The sequence below is a fragment of the Gopherus flavomarginatus genome, chromosome 7, assembly GCF_025201925.1.
Source record: "Gopherus flavomarginatus isolate rGopFla2 chromosome 7, rGopFla2.mat.asm, whole genome shotgun sequence".
NCBI classification, from domain to species: domain Eukaryota; kingdom Metazoa; phylum Chordata; order Testudines; family Testudinidae; genus Gopherus; species Gopherus flavomarginatus.
The window spans coordinates 20,592,372-20,605,780 of NC_066623.1; the positions used below are offsets into that span (position 1 = coordinate 20,592,372).

Below are 13,409 nucleotides of genomic sequence, written 5' to 3' on the forward strand. Positions count from 1 at the left end.
AGTTGGGAGGGGGGAAAAGGAAAGAAACACAGAGAAAGTTATGAGAAGGAACAGGTGTGCACAATTCTTTGTGGGCACAAACAACTTTTTCCGGGCATTTGACAGAATCATTCAAGTAAATTCACCTGTAAAATAAACATCATTGCTGCCCATCAGCAGTGATGGAATAATCACCAAAGAACTTTTCAGCTTCAGAATATTTTATGAATATTAATTTAGACATTACACCATTGGGAGATAGGCCTAATTCTCATTTTTCAGATTGAGAAAGTGAGGCAGAGAAGTTAGGTGCTTTGCCAAAGGCCAAATGTGACATCTGAGTCAGACAGCTGTGATTAGAACTCAAAGGTTTCTTACTCCCAGACACAAAAGAGCAGACCATGAAATAGGAAACCAGATTTAGTGAGATCTCACTAAGGGAGGTGGGTCATTAGTCTGAACAGAAGGAGGACAGAGTCATATTCCATTGCTAGGTAAGATTGCAAGAAAAAGATGACTTGGCTTAGCATGTGAAGTAGTAAGGTATTTACAGAGATTCAGCCACTGCAGAAATCTGACCTCCCTCCCAAACCTGGATTGTATAAACATGGGCCACTGGATTGTGTAAACATGGGTACAACTGATGCCCTATAGTGATGACAACACATATAGAAAAGCCTCTTTCTACAGTCATACTACCCAGAAAGGGAAGAACAATACACTGGACAAGGTAGAGTTTTTATTTCTTCCCTACAAGAAAAGGGCAACAACATTTCACCAAAATATAGGGTGGGGATTGCTCTCAGATCTCATGTTAAAAGAGTAAACTTAGAGCTTTGCTCTAGAAATACAGCAAGAAATCTAGGCCTGAACAGAGACACTTACATTCACAGTGTAGGTTCGGCAAGCTGATGTTCAGATTCACTTCTATTTTACCTCCGCTCTCTTTGTCCGGGTCGTCTACGTAGAGCTCGTTAACTCTGCAGGGAGATGAGCACAGACGGTTTCACTTTGTAACTCACAGACACAGCTACTGTTCAGTAGGGGAATTTGCACAGGAAGGGAAAGTTCAGGTTAGTTTGTGTGACACGTGCTAAAAAGGCTCAGAAATTAAGTGAGAAGAAAGCCTTTCAGAGGAGATGTGAAATCAGATGGGTACGGACACTAGCAACCTGACTCTACAACTTGCACACAGCAATGGCAGGACAGAGGGGCTTTACCCACCTCACTCACTCCAGTAGGAAACAAAGTCAACTCACTTTCTCTAATTAAAAAAAAAAAAGTTGTAGACTCCCCCCCACAAGGGGTTTCCACTCGTGACATGAAACAAGATTGCTTTTTCTAGAGGTGAAAGGCACTAGCCGTCTGCATTATGGCGCTCCTACCCCCCTTAGGAAGAAGGGGAAGCCTATAATCTGAAAGATACAAAGTTGTAGCCATGACTGTCCCAGATATCTTGGATGTAAGATGTTCTGAAGAAGAGCTCTCTGTGGCTCAAAAGCTTGTCTCTCACCAACAGAAGTTAGTCCAATAAAAGATATTATTGGAGAGTCAAGGGGGGTGAGGTAATATCTTTTATTAGACCAACATTTGTTGGTGAGAGACAAGCTTTTCAGCCATACAGAACTCCTCTGAGGCCTTGTCTACACTAAAGAATTTTGTTGACAAAAGGCAGCTTTTGTCAACAAAACAGTGAATGCATCCACACTGCAATGTGACCTGTGGCAGCAAAAGTGCTTGGTTTTGGAGAGAAAATACAACCACCTCGATAAGAGACATAAGGCTTTTTGCACAATTTTTTTGTCCCATGCAGCACAATCAGAAGTCTTTTCCGTGCCCTCCCCCCAAACTCCAACAGCACAGTCCTGTCCACTTTCCAGGACTTCTCGGTTTCCCCTTCACTCCACCCCCTCAGACAACTTTCATAATGATAGCTGGATCTACATGCAGATCTGAAAGTCTGCGCTTCCCTGGTTCCTCCTTTCCCACCAAGCCTCTTTGTGTGTGTGTGCGTGCGCGCGCGTGTGTGAGCGCGCTGTTTCTTGTGCAATAAAAGTAAAGTTTTTGAAAGGTAACTCATCTTTATTTGTTTCCTACGAACTGAGATAGCAGGCACTACCAATACATACACAGGCAGTTTAACCATTTGCTTACTGGAATGTAAGGCCCCAAATTTCACCATTGCTTCTTAGGAAAACTACATGTAATATAATATTGCAGCACCAATCACAGATATACACATTACTGGTTCTCATTTTCAAAAACTGTTGCCTCAAAGCCTCTCTGATTCAAATTGCCCCCCTCTGGGCCCCTCTGATAGCCCTGGTATTTGGCTGCTCAAAATCAGCAGCCGAGCCGTCTGCCTCAACACTCCACCTCGGAGCAAACCTTTTACCATCAGCTTCACAAAGATTATGCAATGTACATGACACAGCTATGACCATGGGAATATTATCTTCACTGAGGTCTAACCTTCCATAAAGGCATTGCCAGTGCACTTTTAATCTGCCAAAGGCACATTCCACGGTCATCCAGCACCTACTCAGCCTGTTGTTGAACTGCTCCTTACTGCTGTCCAGGCTTCCTGTGTAAGGTTCCACGAGCAAGGACTATAAGGGGTATGCTGGGTCTCCCAGGATCACTATGGGCATTTCAACATCCCCCACTGTAATCATCTGATTTGGAAAGAAAGTCACCGCTTGTAGCTTTCTGTACAGGCCAGTGTTCCTGAAGACGCGTGCATCATGCACCTTCCTGGACCACCCCGCGTTGATGTCAGTGAAATGCCCACGGTCATCCACAAGCACCTGCAATACTATGGAGAAGTACCCCTTCCTACTGATGTACTCTGTCGCAAGATGGTCTGGTGGCAAAACTGGAACACGCGATTAATTGCCCTGCACACTTGCATTAACGCAGCCTCAACTGTTGACTTCCCCACTCCAAATTGATTCGCAACCAAGCAGTAGCAGTCTGGAGTCACCAGCTTCCACACAGCTATTGCCATGCGCTTCTCCACCAATAGGCAGTTCTTATTCCAGTGTCCTTGAGCCGCAGTTCTGGGGCGAGCTCCACACACAGTTCCAGGAAGGTGGCTTTCCACATCCCAAAGTTCTGTAGCCACTGCTCACATCCCAGACCTGCATAACGATACAATCCCACCATTCGGTGCTTATTTCCAGAACCCAAAAGTGACAGTCCACTGTCTGCAGCTCTTCCGTGAATGCCAAAAACAATCTGAAGTTGGTCCTATCCATATCACACAGCATGTCAGGCAACTGGGATTCTTGCCACGAAAGAAAGCTGGAAGCCCACAGAATGCTGGGATGGAAAACAATGCATCATGGGACATTAAGCCCGGTCCTAGATGCACCGCGATCCACTCTGCTTTCCCACAAGATCTAGTGGCAGAAGGTGTCGAGCTGGACTGTGGGAAAGGTACCCACAGTGCATTGCTCACACTGTCAATGATAGTGCCCCAGTTGTGGATGCACTCTGCCAACAGAGGAAGTGAGTGTGAACATGCAATACTGATTATTATAGCGCTTTTTGAGTGTCGACATAATTTTTGTTGACAAAACTATGTAGTGTAGACAAGGCCTTAGTCTTCATAGCAAATGCAAGGTGAAACAGATTGTTTAGCATAAGTAGTTGGCACATATTGTAAGAGACCATTCAAGGTAGAGTGGTCTGTTAATACCTCTGTAGTCAATAAAAGATATTACCTCACCCACCTTGTCTCTCAAACAACCTGGGACTGACACAGCTATAACATATAATCTGATACATCAGAAATGGTTTTAGAGAAAGGAGACAGCCACCTATCCCATAAGTGCATGTCTACACTGCCTACGTTACAGCGTGGCCGTGGAAGCACTGTGATGTGGGCAGTGATGTGTGATGCTTTATCACCGGGGGAGAGCTCTCCTGGCGATAAAAAAAACAAACCACCCCGAACGAGCAGTGGTAGCTTTATTGCCGTCAGCACATCTCCTGGCGATAAAGCACTGTCTATACTGGTGCTTTTCAGCACTAAAACTTTTGTCGCTCAGGGGTGTGTGGTTTTTTTTTCCACACCACTGAACGACTAAAGTTTTAGCGCTGAACGTGGCAGTGTAGAGACAGCCTTAGAAAGGCCCATTTGTGCAGCTGATAATAATCCATTTTTGCCACCCACATTGGGTGGTAGAAGCAGGGGCAGTTTGTGAGATGAGACATTTAGGATTAGTCTCACCTGTGATTAATCCTGCCTGTGCTGGAAAGCTGTCTGAGCTCCTTGCTGGAGGGGAGAAGTGTTTTAGGTTTCTCCAATTCACATGATTCCTAACTTTCGACCCTTTCTTTTTGGCCAGTGTGCCCCTCTCCCAGCTCTTCAATTACATCTCGTTCCTCTGGTGATTCACTTGGAAGTCTGCATAGCAATTCAAAACAATGGCATGAAATTGAGATGAAGAGCATTTAGGCTAGAAAATACATGGGAGAAGATTCCTGGATAGCGAAATCCAATAAACTCTGGAACAGTTTTCTGTGTGTGGTAATATTATATTATAGCATCAGGCACCTCACATGTCAGATGACAAAACACAGACTCAGGTTGGAAGAAAGAATACAAGAAAACAATGGAACATTTAGGTTGGCATAAGTCTTGTTAGTTCCAACATTTATGCTTATTTTGATCACTTAAAATATGGCAACAAACACCATGCAGATACAGTTGGGAGCCCATTTGCTTGGGAGATTTAAAAACCAGTCTAGATAAAGCTCTGGAGAAAATATTGTAGGGGAAAATCCTGCACTGGACCAAATAGATAGATAAGATTACCTAGGACAGTGCTTCCCAACATGGTGCCTGTGGGCACCATGGCGCTCACCAGGGCATCTGTGAGTGCCCCCCTACTGTGCCCCGCTGCCAAGGAGCACGGCCACTGTACAAACAGCTGCCGAAATGCCACCGAAATGCTGCTGCTTCTTGGCAGCATTTTGGTGGCAACACCTCTTGATGATGATGCTTCTCGGTGGCATTTCGGCGGCGATGCTTCTTGGTGTTGCCGCTTGTCAGCCGCATTTCAGCAGCTGCTTGTCCGGTGGCCACGCTCCTCGATGGCATTTCAGCGGCTAGTCGTCCAGCGCCCGCGCACACTGAAAGTTTGGGGACCACTGACCTAGGAGATCTTTTCGATCTGTGCTATCCAGCCACACCAGATAAGCACATTAGTGGCTGTATCTGCCAATATGTAATATATATGATATAACAGTCTATTTTTTGCAGATATGCTTTACCATCTTCAGCAGTGAGAACGCCACATTGTTTTTTATCTAGTGCTCAAAAGTGTGCTAAGCTCTTTTGACAAACAAAACGAAAAAAGGTCCCTGGCCAGAAGAGCTAACAGACGATACAGATGAAGGGTGCTAAAAGATGAGTCAAAAGTGCTTTTGCTCTGAGGGCCCATCTCTGGGCCATAAGCTTCTAGCTGGTGAATGGCATGACTTATTTATCCAGTAGGGAGTGCAGAGAGAGACGGGTTTGCCTATAGGGAAACAGGTAACTACAAGTTTGGTTGAGAAGATAATGATCACCGCATCAGTGAATCTGATTGGCATTTGATTGAAACCAAAACAGTGTTGGTGTTCAGCTCCACATTGCTACGATCTCCTCTCTGTTAACTGGCCTGACAAGCTGTTGGTAATAGTTACCTAACATATATTTCATGCGATTAATAAAAATGACACAGAGGGAAGGGCAAGTTTGCTCATCTGTGACCTGGTTAGAAGCTTCTTGGCTGGGAGCTCCCCTTCCTGACAGAAGGTATTAAACCTTCTATGTATTTATTATTGAAAGATTAAGTAGTGCCAAAAATTAAGTCATAGCTGTGACATGGATTCCAGGAGTGACCTCAGCCAAGAGAGGCATTAATCCTAACAGAAATGTTGCAGCTTTCTACACCCCATAAGTACTTCCAGCAGGATCCCAGTCTACCAGTCAGTCAGTCAGTTTCATAATAGTGTCTGGCTTTCTCCCAGCTCTTCTCTGCTGTCTGAGATTTGGGCCACACCCCATCACTGCTTTGGACAGTTTAACATTACCAATGAAAAGACGCTTCCATGCCTGAGCTAGCAATGGAATGTGTATCAGGTTAAAAAATTCATTGATCACTTCAAAGAGCTGTGGTATACTCCCAGGATATCAATATTTTTATTAAACATTTTCAGGTTATGAGCCAACAAGAAAGTCAAATGCAGCTTCATACATGATTAACCTTAATTCTCTCCAAGGTCAATTATAATAGGGTACTGGAATAGTTCACATGATATAATTTGTGCTTACATAATGCTTTTTCATCGTGGCTCTCAAAGCTCTTTACAAAGGGAAAAAAGCAGTAGAATCACTCCCATTTTACAAACAGGATACCTGTGGCAGAGAAGTATGACAATCTGCCCAAGGGTGCACAGCCAGTGACAGAGTCAGGAACAGAATCTAGGACTCCTCACTCCCCATCCCATGCTCCATCCACCAGGCCACAGCTGCACACCTAATAATGAGCTATGGGCTTAGCTTGCTAGGGGAAGGCCTCAAAGAAAATGTCATCCCCCTTCACTGAACTGGAAGTTTCACTCCCAGAAGAGACACTGGAAACATGTAGCTAAAGCAGAGCGCCCATATCAAGGTCATTCTTTCTATAAACTCCCCCTGAGCCACTACTAGGGTCTTCATGGAACTGGCAGATTTCTGTATTATGCCCCTTTATTTAAGGGCACGTCTTCACTACCCGCCGGAACGGTGGGTAGAGATCGATCTATTGGGGATCGATTTATCGTGTCTCATCTAGACGTGGATAAATCGATCCCCGAACGCGTTCCCCATTGACTCCGAACTCCAGCTCACAAGAGGCGGAAGCGGAGTCGACAGGCGAGCGGTAGCGGTCGACTCGCCGCCGTCCTCATGGCCAGGTAAATTGACCTAAGATGCGCCGACTTCAGCTATGCTATTTGCGTAGCTGAAGTTGCATATCTTAGGTTGATCCCCCACAGTGTAGACCAGGGCTAAGGCAGTCACTGTCCAGCTGCCATTTCTCCCTCTAAGGCCAAGAAGGGGAATTAAGAGTCTCATGGGTTTTTCCCATTATTTAATCACTCAACACTGATGTGAAGTGGGAAATAATATGTGCAGTTTGTGACACAGTGAGTAGCAACCCTTGCTGGAGAGCTAGAGACTCCAGCAAAAGAAAAGGCTTCGGCCCAAGGGATTATGCCACCATGCACACAGCTACCCTTCTGGAGGGCAGGCAATGGGAACGTGAGACTCCTGCACCACGGCTTGGCTCAGACAGTCACAGAAACAATAAGCATGAAGTTGGGCAGAAGGAGTATTTCAGATGTGGATTCTAAAGAGGTGGCTGCCTGTAGGGCTGCACTGTAGCCTCAAAAGCAGAGAGGCAAGCACTGCTGCTTCACAGCTATTTCTGGTGGCAGGGCAGGGGTGGTGTTTTTTTAATTGGCTTTTCTTAGGGACTACTCCTGAGGTGTATGAAAGGGGCAAGCGAGGGCACAAGGGAAGGCGGAAGACGACACACCGCTCCCACCCCAAGTGCTCGCAGTCACGGTTTCAGGGGAAAGAATGAGAGAGCTTCCTTACATGGCATAAACCATGATCCACTCAGAAACAAATCTGATCTGCTTCTAGAAATATTTCAGATTCCTAGGAGATGTTGCTAAGCTCCTCGCTCCCTCATGCAGTTTGCTTACAAACTTGCAGCAGAAGGTTTCAGGGATTCTTTGGCAAGCCTGCAGACAGTGAAAACTGCACATGCAGATAGAGGGGACAGTAACAGAGCAGTTCGTTATCACTCAAGATTTCACCCAGATAAAACATGAGCCACTCCCCAAATTGGAGCCTTTAGAACTGACATTTGGGATACAACGGCTTTGTTTCTCCAACAAAAAGAGAATTATTTTTTCAAGCGTCCCTGGTCAGTAACATTAAACACTTCTGCACTTGTAGGTGTCCAGATGCCTATGATCCTTCAGACACAAAAGGAGACATGTTTAATCCTTCTGAACCTCAGTCTCTGTCCAAGCCCTCGCAAAGTGGCTTCACAGGAATCCAGCCTCTTCTGCTGCCTTCCTCAAAGCAAGCTGCCTTTCTTCTGATACGTTGTCTGCTCCCAGGCACCACAGCCTGTGTCTCACCCCAACAGTCTGAGAAAGGACACCATGCTGTCAGCGTGCTCCCACTTTGCATTGTTCTCTCAGGTCCAATAGGTGACAGTTAGCCTTGCTGGGATTTAAACATCGTGAAGAGAGGGGTCATCTCAAGAGATTTTCCATCTTTCCTAGGGGATGACCCTCATAGGCCTCTGCAGGCCTGCTCAGTGTCTCAGACACACTATCTGAGCCTACCCATTGTTTTCCTTGTCCACCTGATGCGCTCCCAGCAGTAGAGTCCGCTGCAAAGGCTGCTCAACAATCAGCTTCCTCTGTCTGTGGGCGGGAGAATCAGTATTTATACAATGTAATGTCTCATCTTCCCAATTCCTGATAAGGAATGAAAAGTGGGACAGCAAATTCTCTAATGCAAAATAAGTTGGACGTATGTTATTGCTCTGTCATTTGTAGTTTCCTGCTGTGCCTGCGTTCTGGTCATTTCCTCATTTAAAAGGTCACCGTCCGTCTCATTGCTAAGCCGAGAGGTGTCCAAAATACCTACAAAGGAAGGAAATGCAATTCTCAGGGAGGTGGGGAAGAGGGGAGATCCACATTAAAGATGTCAACATCCATTTGAGTCAGCCATTGTAAATGACATAATGGCACAACAGTCTGTATCCTGTTAACCCACAAACACATAGATTAGGATGAACAGCATAACAACTTCCCCACCATATAACACCTTTCATCAGAGAATCTCAATGTGTTAGGCAAACATTAAAAAGCCGATCAACACCCGTGGGAAGTAGGCAACTACGTATTATCATCTTCATTCTACAAGTTGGAACAATAAGCCATAGAAAAGTTATGTGACTTGCCCAAGGCCAATTAGTGGTAGAGTTAGGAATACAACCCAAGAGTCTTGAATGTCATTCTGTTTCCTCTTCTACAATAAGTCTGTTTTTATCATTTCCCCCAACTGGATGAACTAGTGGAACTGCACCTATAGCTCACTGACCTGGAATAGAAGGTCATGAGCTCTAGCCTCCTTGCTCCCTTTGTACAGTTTGGGCTACACAGCAAGTTACTGTGTGACAAACCCGGGTATGAATCTACACTGCATCAGCTTGCAACATCCCACATGGATACTGCTACAGTGCAAAATCCAGGAGTGCAGTTTAACATGCTATGCTTTCAAGGGGTAGTATGTTAAGCTATTCTCTGGGACCTTTCACTGTGCTGCAGCATTGTCCACTCAGAACATTATAGTGTGGCAATCTGGGACACCGCAGATTTACATCCCGGCTTGTGGTGCAATAACTTGCCATGTAGACAAGCCCTTAGTGACCAACAGTAGATGTATGTGAGCACTGTAAAATGTTGAATTGTCCCATCAGACATGTGCAGGATCTTTTATATGGGGAGAGGGAGAGGGAGAACAGGTGTCCCAGTGGTAAGACTCAAGCCCTGGAGAGAATGACAGATTTGGTTGCTGACTACTCATATTTTATGTGAAGGTAATTATTTTACTGTAGGTACTTTATCCAAGTAGTTGCCTCACAGTGGGCCACAAGCTTTCATTTGACAGAAAGTCACTAAAACCTAGCCAGTTACTTCAGAATTATATAACTAACTCCATCCTGGTGCTCTTAACGCAAGTTATTTGGTCAACAATAATTGATTTGCCATATTCACACATTTGTCATATTCGTAATGGAATCAAGGCCACACTTCCACTGCACAGCTGCCAATTACTGGCAGATCAACTGGGTTAATTACCTCATTCCCTCTAATTGTGAAATACTTGGAAACATTTCTTAACACTGCTCTACTCTGCGCTGGTTAGGCCTCAACTGGAGTATTGTGTCCAGTTCTGGGCACCGCATTTCAAGCAAGATGTGGAGAAATTGGAGAGGGTCCAGAGAAGAGCAACAAGAATGATTAAAGGTCTTGAGAACATGACCTAGGAAGGAAGGCTGAAAGAATTGGGTTTATTTAGTTTGGAAAAGAGAAGACTGAGAGGGGACATGATAGCAGTTTTCAGGTATCTAAAAGGGTGTCATCAGGAGGAGGGAGAAAACTTGCTCACCTTAGCCTCTAATGATAGAGCAAGAAGCAATGGGCTTAAACTGCAGCAAGGGAGATTTAGGTTGGACATTAGGAAAAAGTTCCTAACTGTCAGGGTAGTTAAACACTGGAATAAACTGCCTAGGGAAGTTGTGGAATCTCCATATCTGGAGATATTTAAGAGTAGGTTAGATAAATGTTTATCAGGGATGGTCTAGAAAGTATTTGGTCCTGCCATGAAGGCAGGGGACTAGACTCTATGACCTCTCGAGGTCCCTTCCAGTCCTAGAGTCTATGAATCACTTCTACAGAGTATTAATTAGGTCACATGATATATGACTTATCTCACCAGTTAGAATATTGTAATAATAATAATAACAACCATCTAGAACTAGATCTGGGTTAATTAAAAAAAGGGACAGATTATTTCTATGCTCTTAATTTATGATGTAACAGTGAGATGAGCTAGGAAGGCTGTTAAAATTATGATGAGCAACTCCTGGAGGTCCTCAGCCTGCAATCGATCCTGCCCAGGAAATACCAGAGGCATTCAGCACTTACAACTTTATTTTCCTAACTGTTTGAGTCATTTTCTCAGTGGGACAGGATATGCGTTTGTGACTGACAACTTAGTAAAAGCTCAAATATGAGACACTGACCTTCTTTTCTTTATTTATCCTTCTCTGCAGAGCCATGGAGCTCTCTTAATTTCTTGTGCCTTATTATTCACAAAGACTTCAGGTCACCACCATTCTCATCAGGAAGCCCCTTTTGAGCTAATCTCTGCTTCCCCCAGCTGGCAAGAGGTATTGCAGTTGAATAATGTAAGGTGCTGCCCTCTCTCACTATGGCTTAGGCATTCTATTTCTGCAGTATATGTAACCTCAGCCAGGAATTAAACCTGAATCTTCCATATGGCTGTGCAGAGAGCTAGCCACTAAGACTATCTAGCAGGTTTGGGAAAAGAAAAGGCCACAAAATCTCCAGCATACCTAGTGGTTACTGGTCTCACAGCCATGCTAGAGTTGAAGGTGCAATTTCTTTAATTTCCCAGATCAGTCTGTTGCTATACAGAGCATGCAAGCGAAATCAATGGGCAGGGTCAAAGATATTGACCTTTCAATGGGGGAAGAGAGTTATTGACATCAGACTTCAGATGGCAGTGGAAATTTAAAGAGCATATAAGAAGTTTTAGTTGTTACAGCAACAAGAAGGCAGAAGGAGATCCATGAATGGGGTAGTCTAACCCAGGCATTGAGGGGAGTAGTACACAGACAGCATCTCGCACAGGTTGTCTTCTTGCCTACACCCATGTGCACACATACTGCACATAGCCACTCTGCAGTAGGGGGACATTAGGTAAGCAATCATACATGATCAGGTATTTGCTAATAGGAGGATACTGGCATGCCTCTGGCTAAGGCGGCACACGGCCAAAGGCTTTGGATTTCTCTCAGCTATCCATACAGTGCAGATATTTCCATGTAACCTCACTTACGGAAAGGCTTTAATACGAGTTACTTTATTGCACAAGAGAAGACAGACTGATGCAGAGTCTCACAATACAGTTGATACAAGCAAAGAGGGTAAGCTCATAAACTCAGCTGATACATCTGCACACACCAGTCAATATTATAAACTAGCTGCCACTACGAAATTTCAAGCAGGAAAAGAGATTTGTTGTAGGAGATTTCCTTATTAAAAAAAGACAACAGAAGCCTGCAAGGTAACAAAAGCTGGTTGAAAATTAATTTGCAGTTAAATAATACTTTACATCTTCAAAGCACTTGACAGTGAGTTAATCAAACCTCACAACATCCCGGAGAGGTATCTCGGTATCCTCATGGCCATTTCACAGACGGTGACACACAGAGAGGGAGATGAGCGATATGTAACCTCACCCAATAAATGCTCAAGGACCACACAGAGCTGGAACTAGGACCCAGGAGTTCTGTGCTCCTAGGCCCATACTCCAAAACACTAAACTATGCCGCCTCAAATTGTAACATTAGTCTCAGGTTTCACAGGGAAGCGAAGAAACTGAGCCCTGGTCTACACTACAAGGTTAGGTCAAATTTAGCCACGTTAGGTCAATTTAAAAATGAATGCGTCCACACAACCAACTCCATTCCATTGACCAAAGGGATCTTAAAATCGACTTCTGTATTCCTCCTCGATGAGGGGAGTAGCGCTAAAATCTACCTTGCTGGGTCGAATTTGGGGTAACGTGGACACAAAATCGATGATATTGGCCTCCGGGAGCTATCCCAGAGTGCTCCATTGTGACCACTCTGGACAGCACTTTGAACTCCAATGCACTAGCCAGGTATACAGGAAAAGCCCTGGGAACTTCTGAATTTCATTTCCTGTTTGGTCAGCATGGCGAACTCAGCAGCACAGGTGACCATCCAGTCCCCCCAGAATCGTAGAGCGTAGAATGTTTCTACACTCCCCCTATCGTCTCCATCCCTGAGGCTATCGCAGATTAGAAGGCAAAAAAAAAAAAAAAAGGAACCCGCAATGACATGTTTTCCAAGCGCATGCAGTCCTCCCGCACTGATAGGGCACAGCTTAATGCATGGAGGCATTCAGTGGCAGAGGCCAGGAAAGAATTAAGTGAGCGCGAAGAGCAGAGGCAGGACGCGATGCTGAGGCTAATGGGAGAGCAAACAGACATGATGAAGCGTCTGTTGGAGCTGCAGGAAAGCCAACAAGAGCACAGACCCCCACTGCATCCACTGTATAAACGCCTACCCTCCTCCCCATGTTCCATAGTCTCCTCACCCAGACACCCAAGAACACGGGGGGGGAGGCTCCGAGCACCCAGCCACTCCACTCCAAAGGATGGCGCAAGCAACAGAAGGCTGTCATTCAAACAGTTTGATTTTTAGTGTGGCTACAAGCAGCAATGTGGACAAGCAATAAGCAATGTGGCCTTGTCCTTCCTTCCTCACACCGAAGCCTGTCCAATCATGAAACTGGTTTTCAAAGCCTCTCTGATGCACAGTGCACCTTGCCGTGCTCTTCTAATAGCCCTGGTGTCTGGCTGCTCAAAATCAGATGCCAGGCGATTTGCCTCAACCTCCCACCCCGCCATAAACATCTCCCCCTTACTCTCACAGATATCATGGAGCGCACAGCAAGCAGCAATAACAATGGGAATGCTGGTTGCGCTGAGGTCTGACCAACAGTGCCAGTGAGCTTTTAAACGTCCAAAGGCA

General features: G+C 45.1%; 1 protein-coding gene across 4 annotated transcripts in view; it reads right to left on the minus strand.

The window, feature by feature from the left end:
- ERGIC1 (endoplasmic reticulum-golgi intermediate compartment 1) overlaps positions 1 to 13,409 on the minus strand; it is a 108,515-nt gene that overhangs the window by 28,483 nt on the left and 66,623 nt on the right. For all 4 annotated transcript variants that reach the window (XM_050962785.1, XM_050962787.1, XM_050962784.1 and 1 more), the window contains one exon: positions 865 to 959. In XM_050962785.1, coding sequence (XP_050818742.1) covers positions 865 to 959 — 95 coding nt within the window. The remainder of the gene's footprint in view (positions 1 to 864; positions 960 to 13,409) is intronic.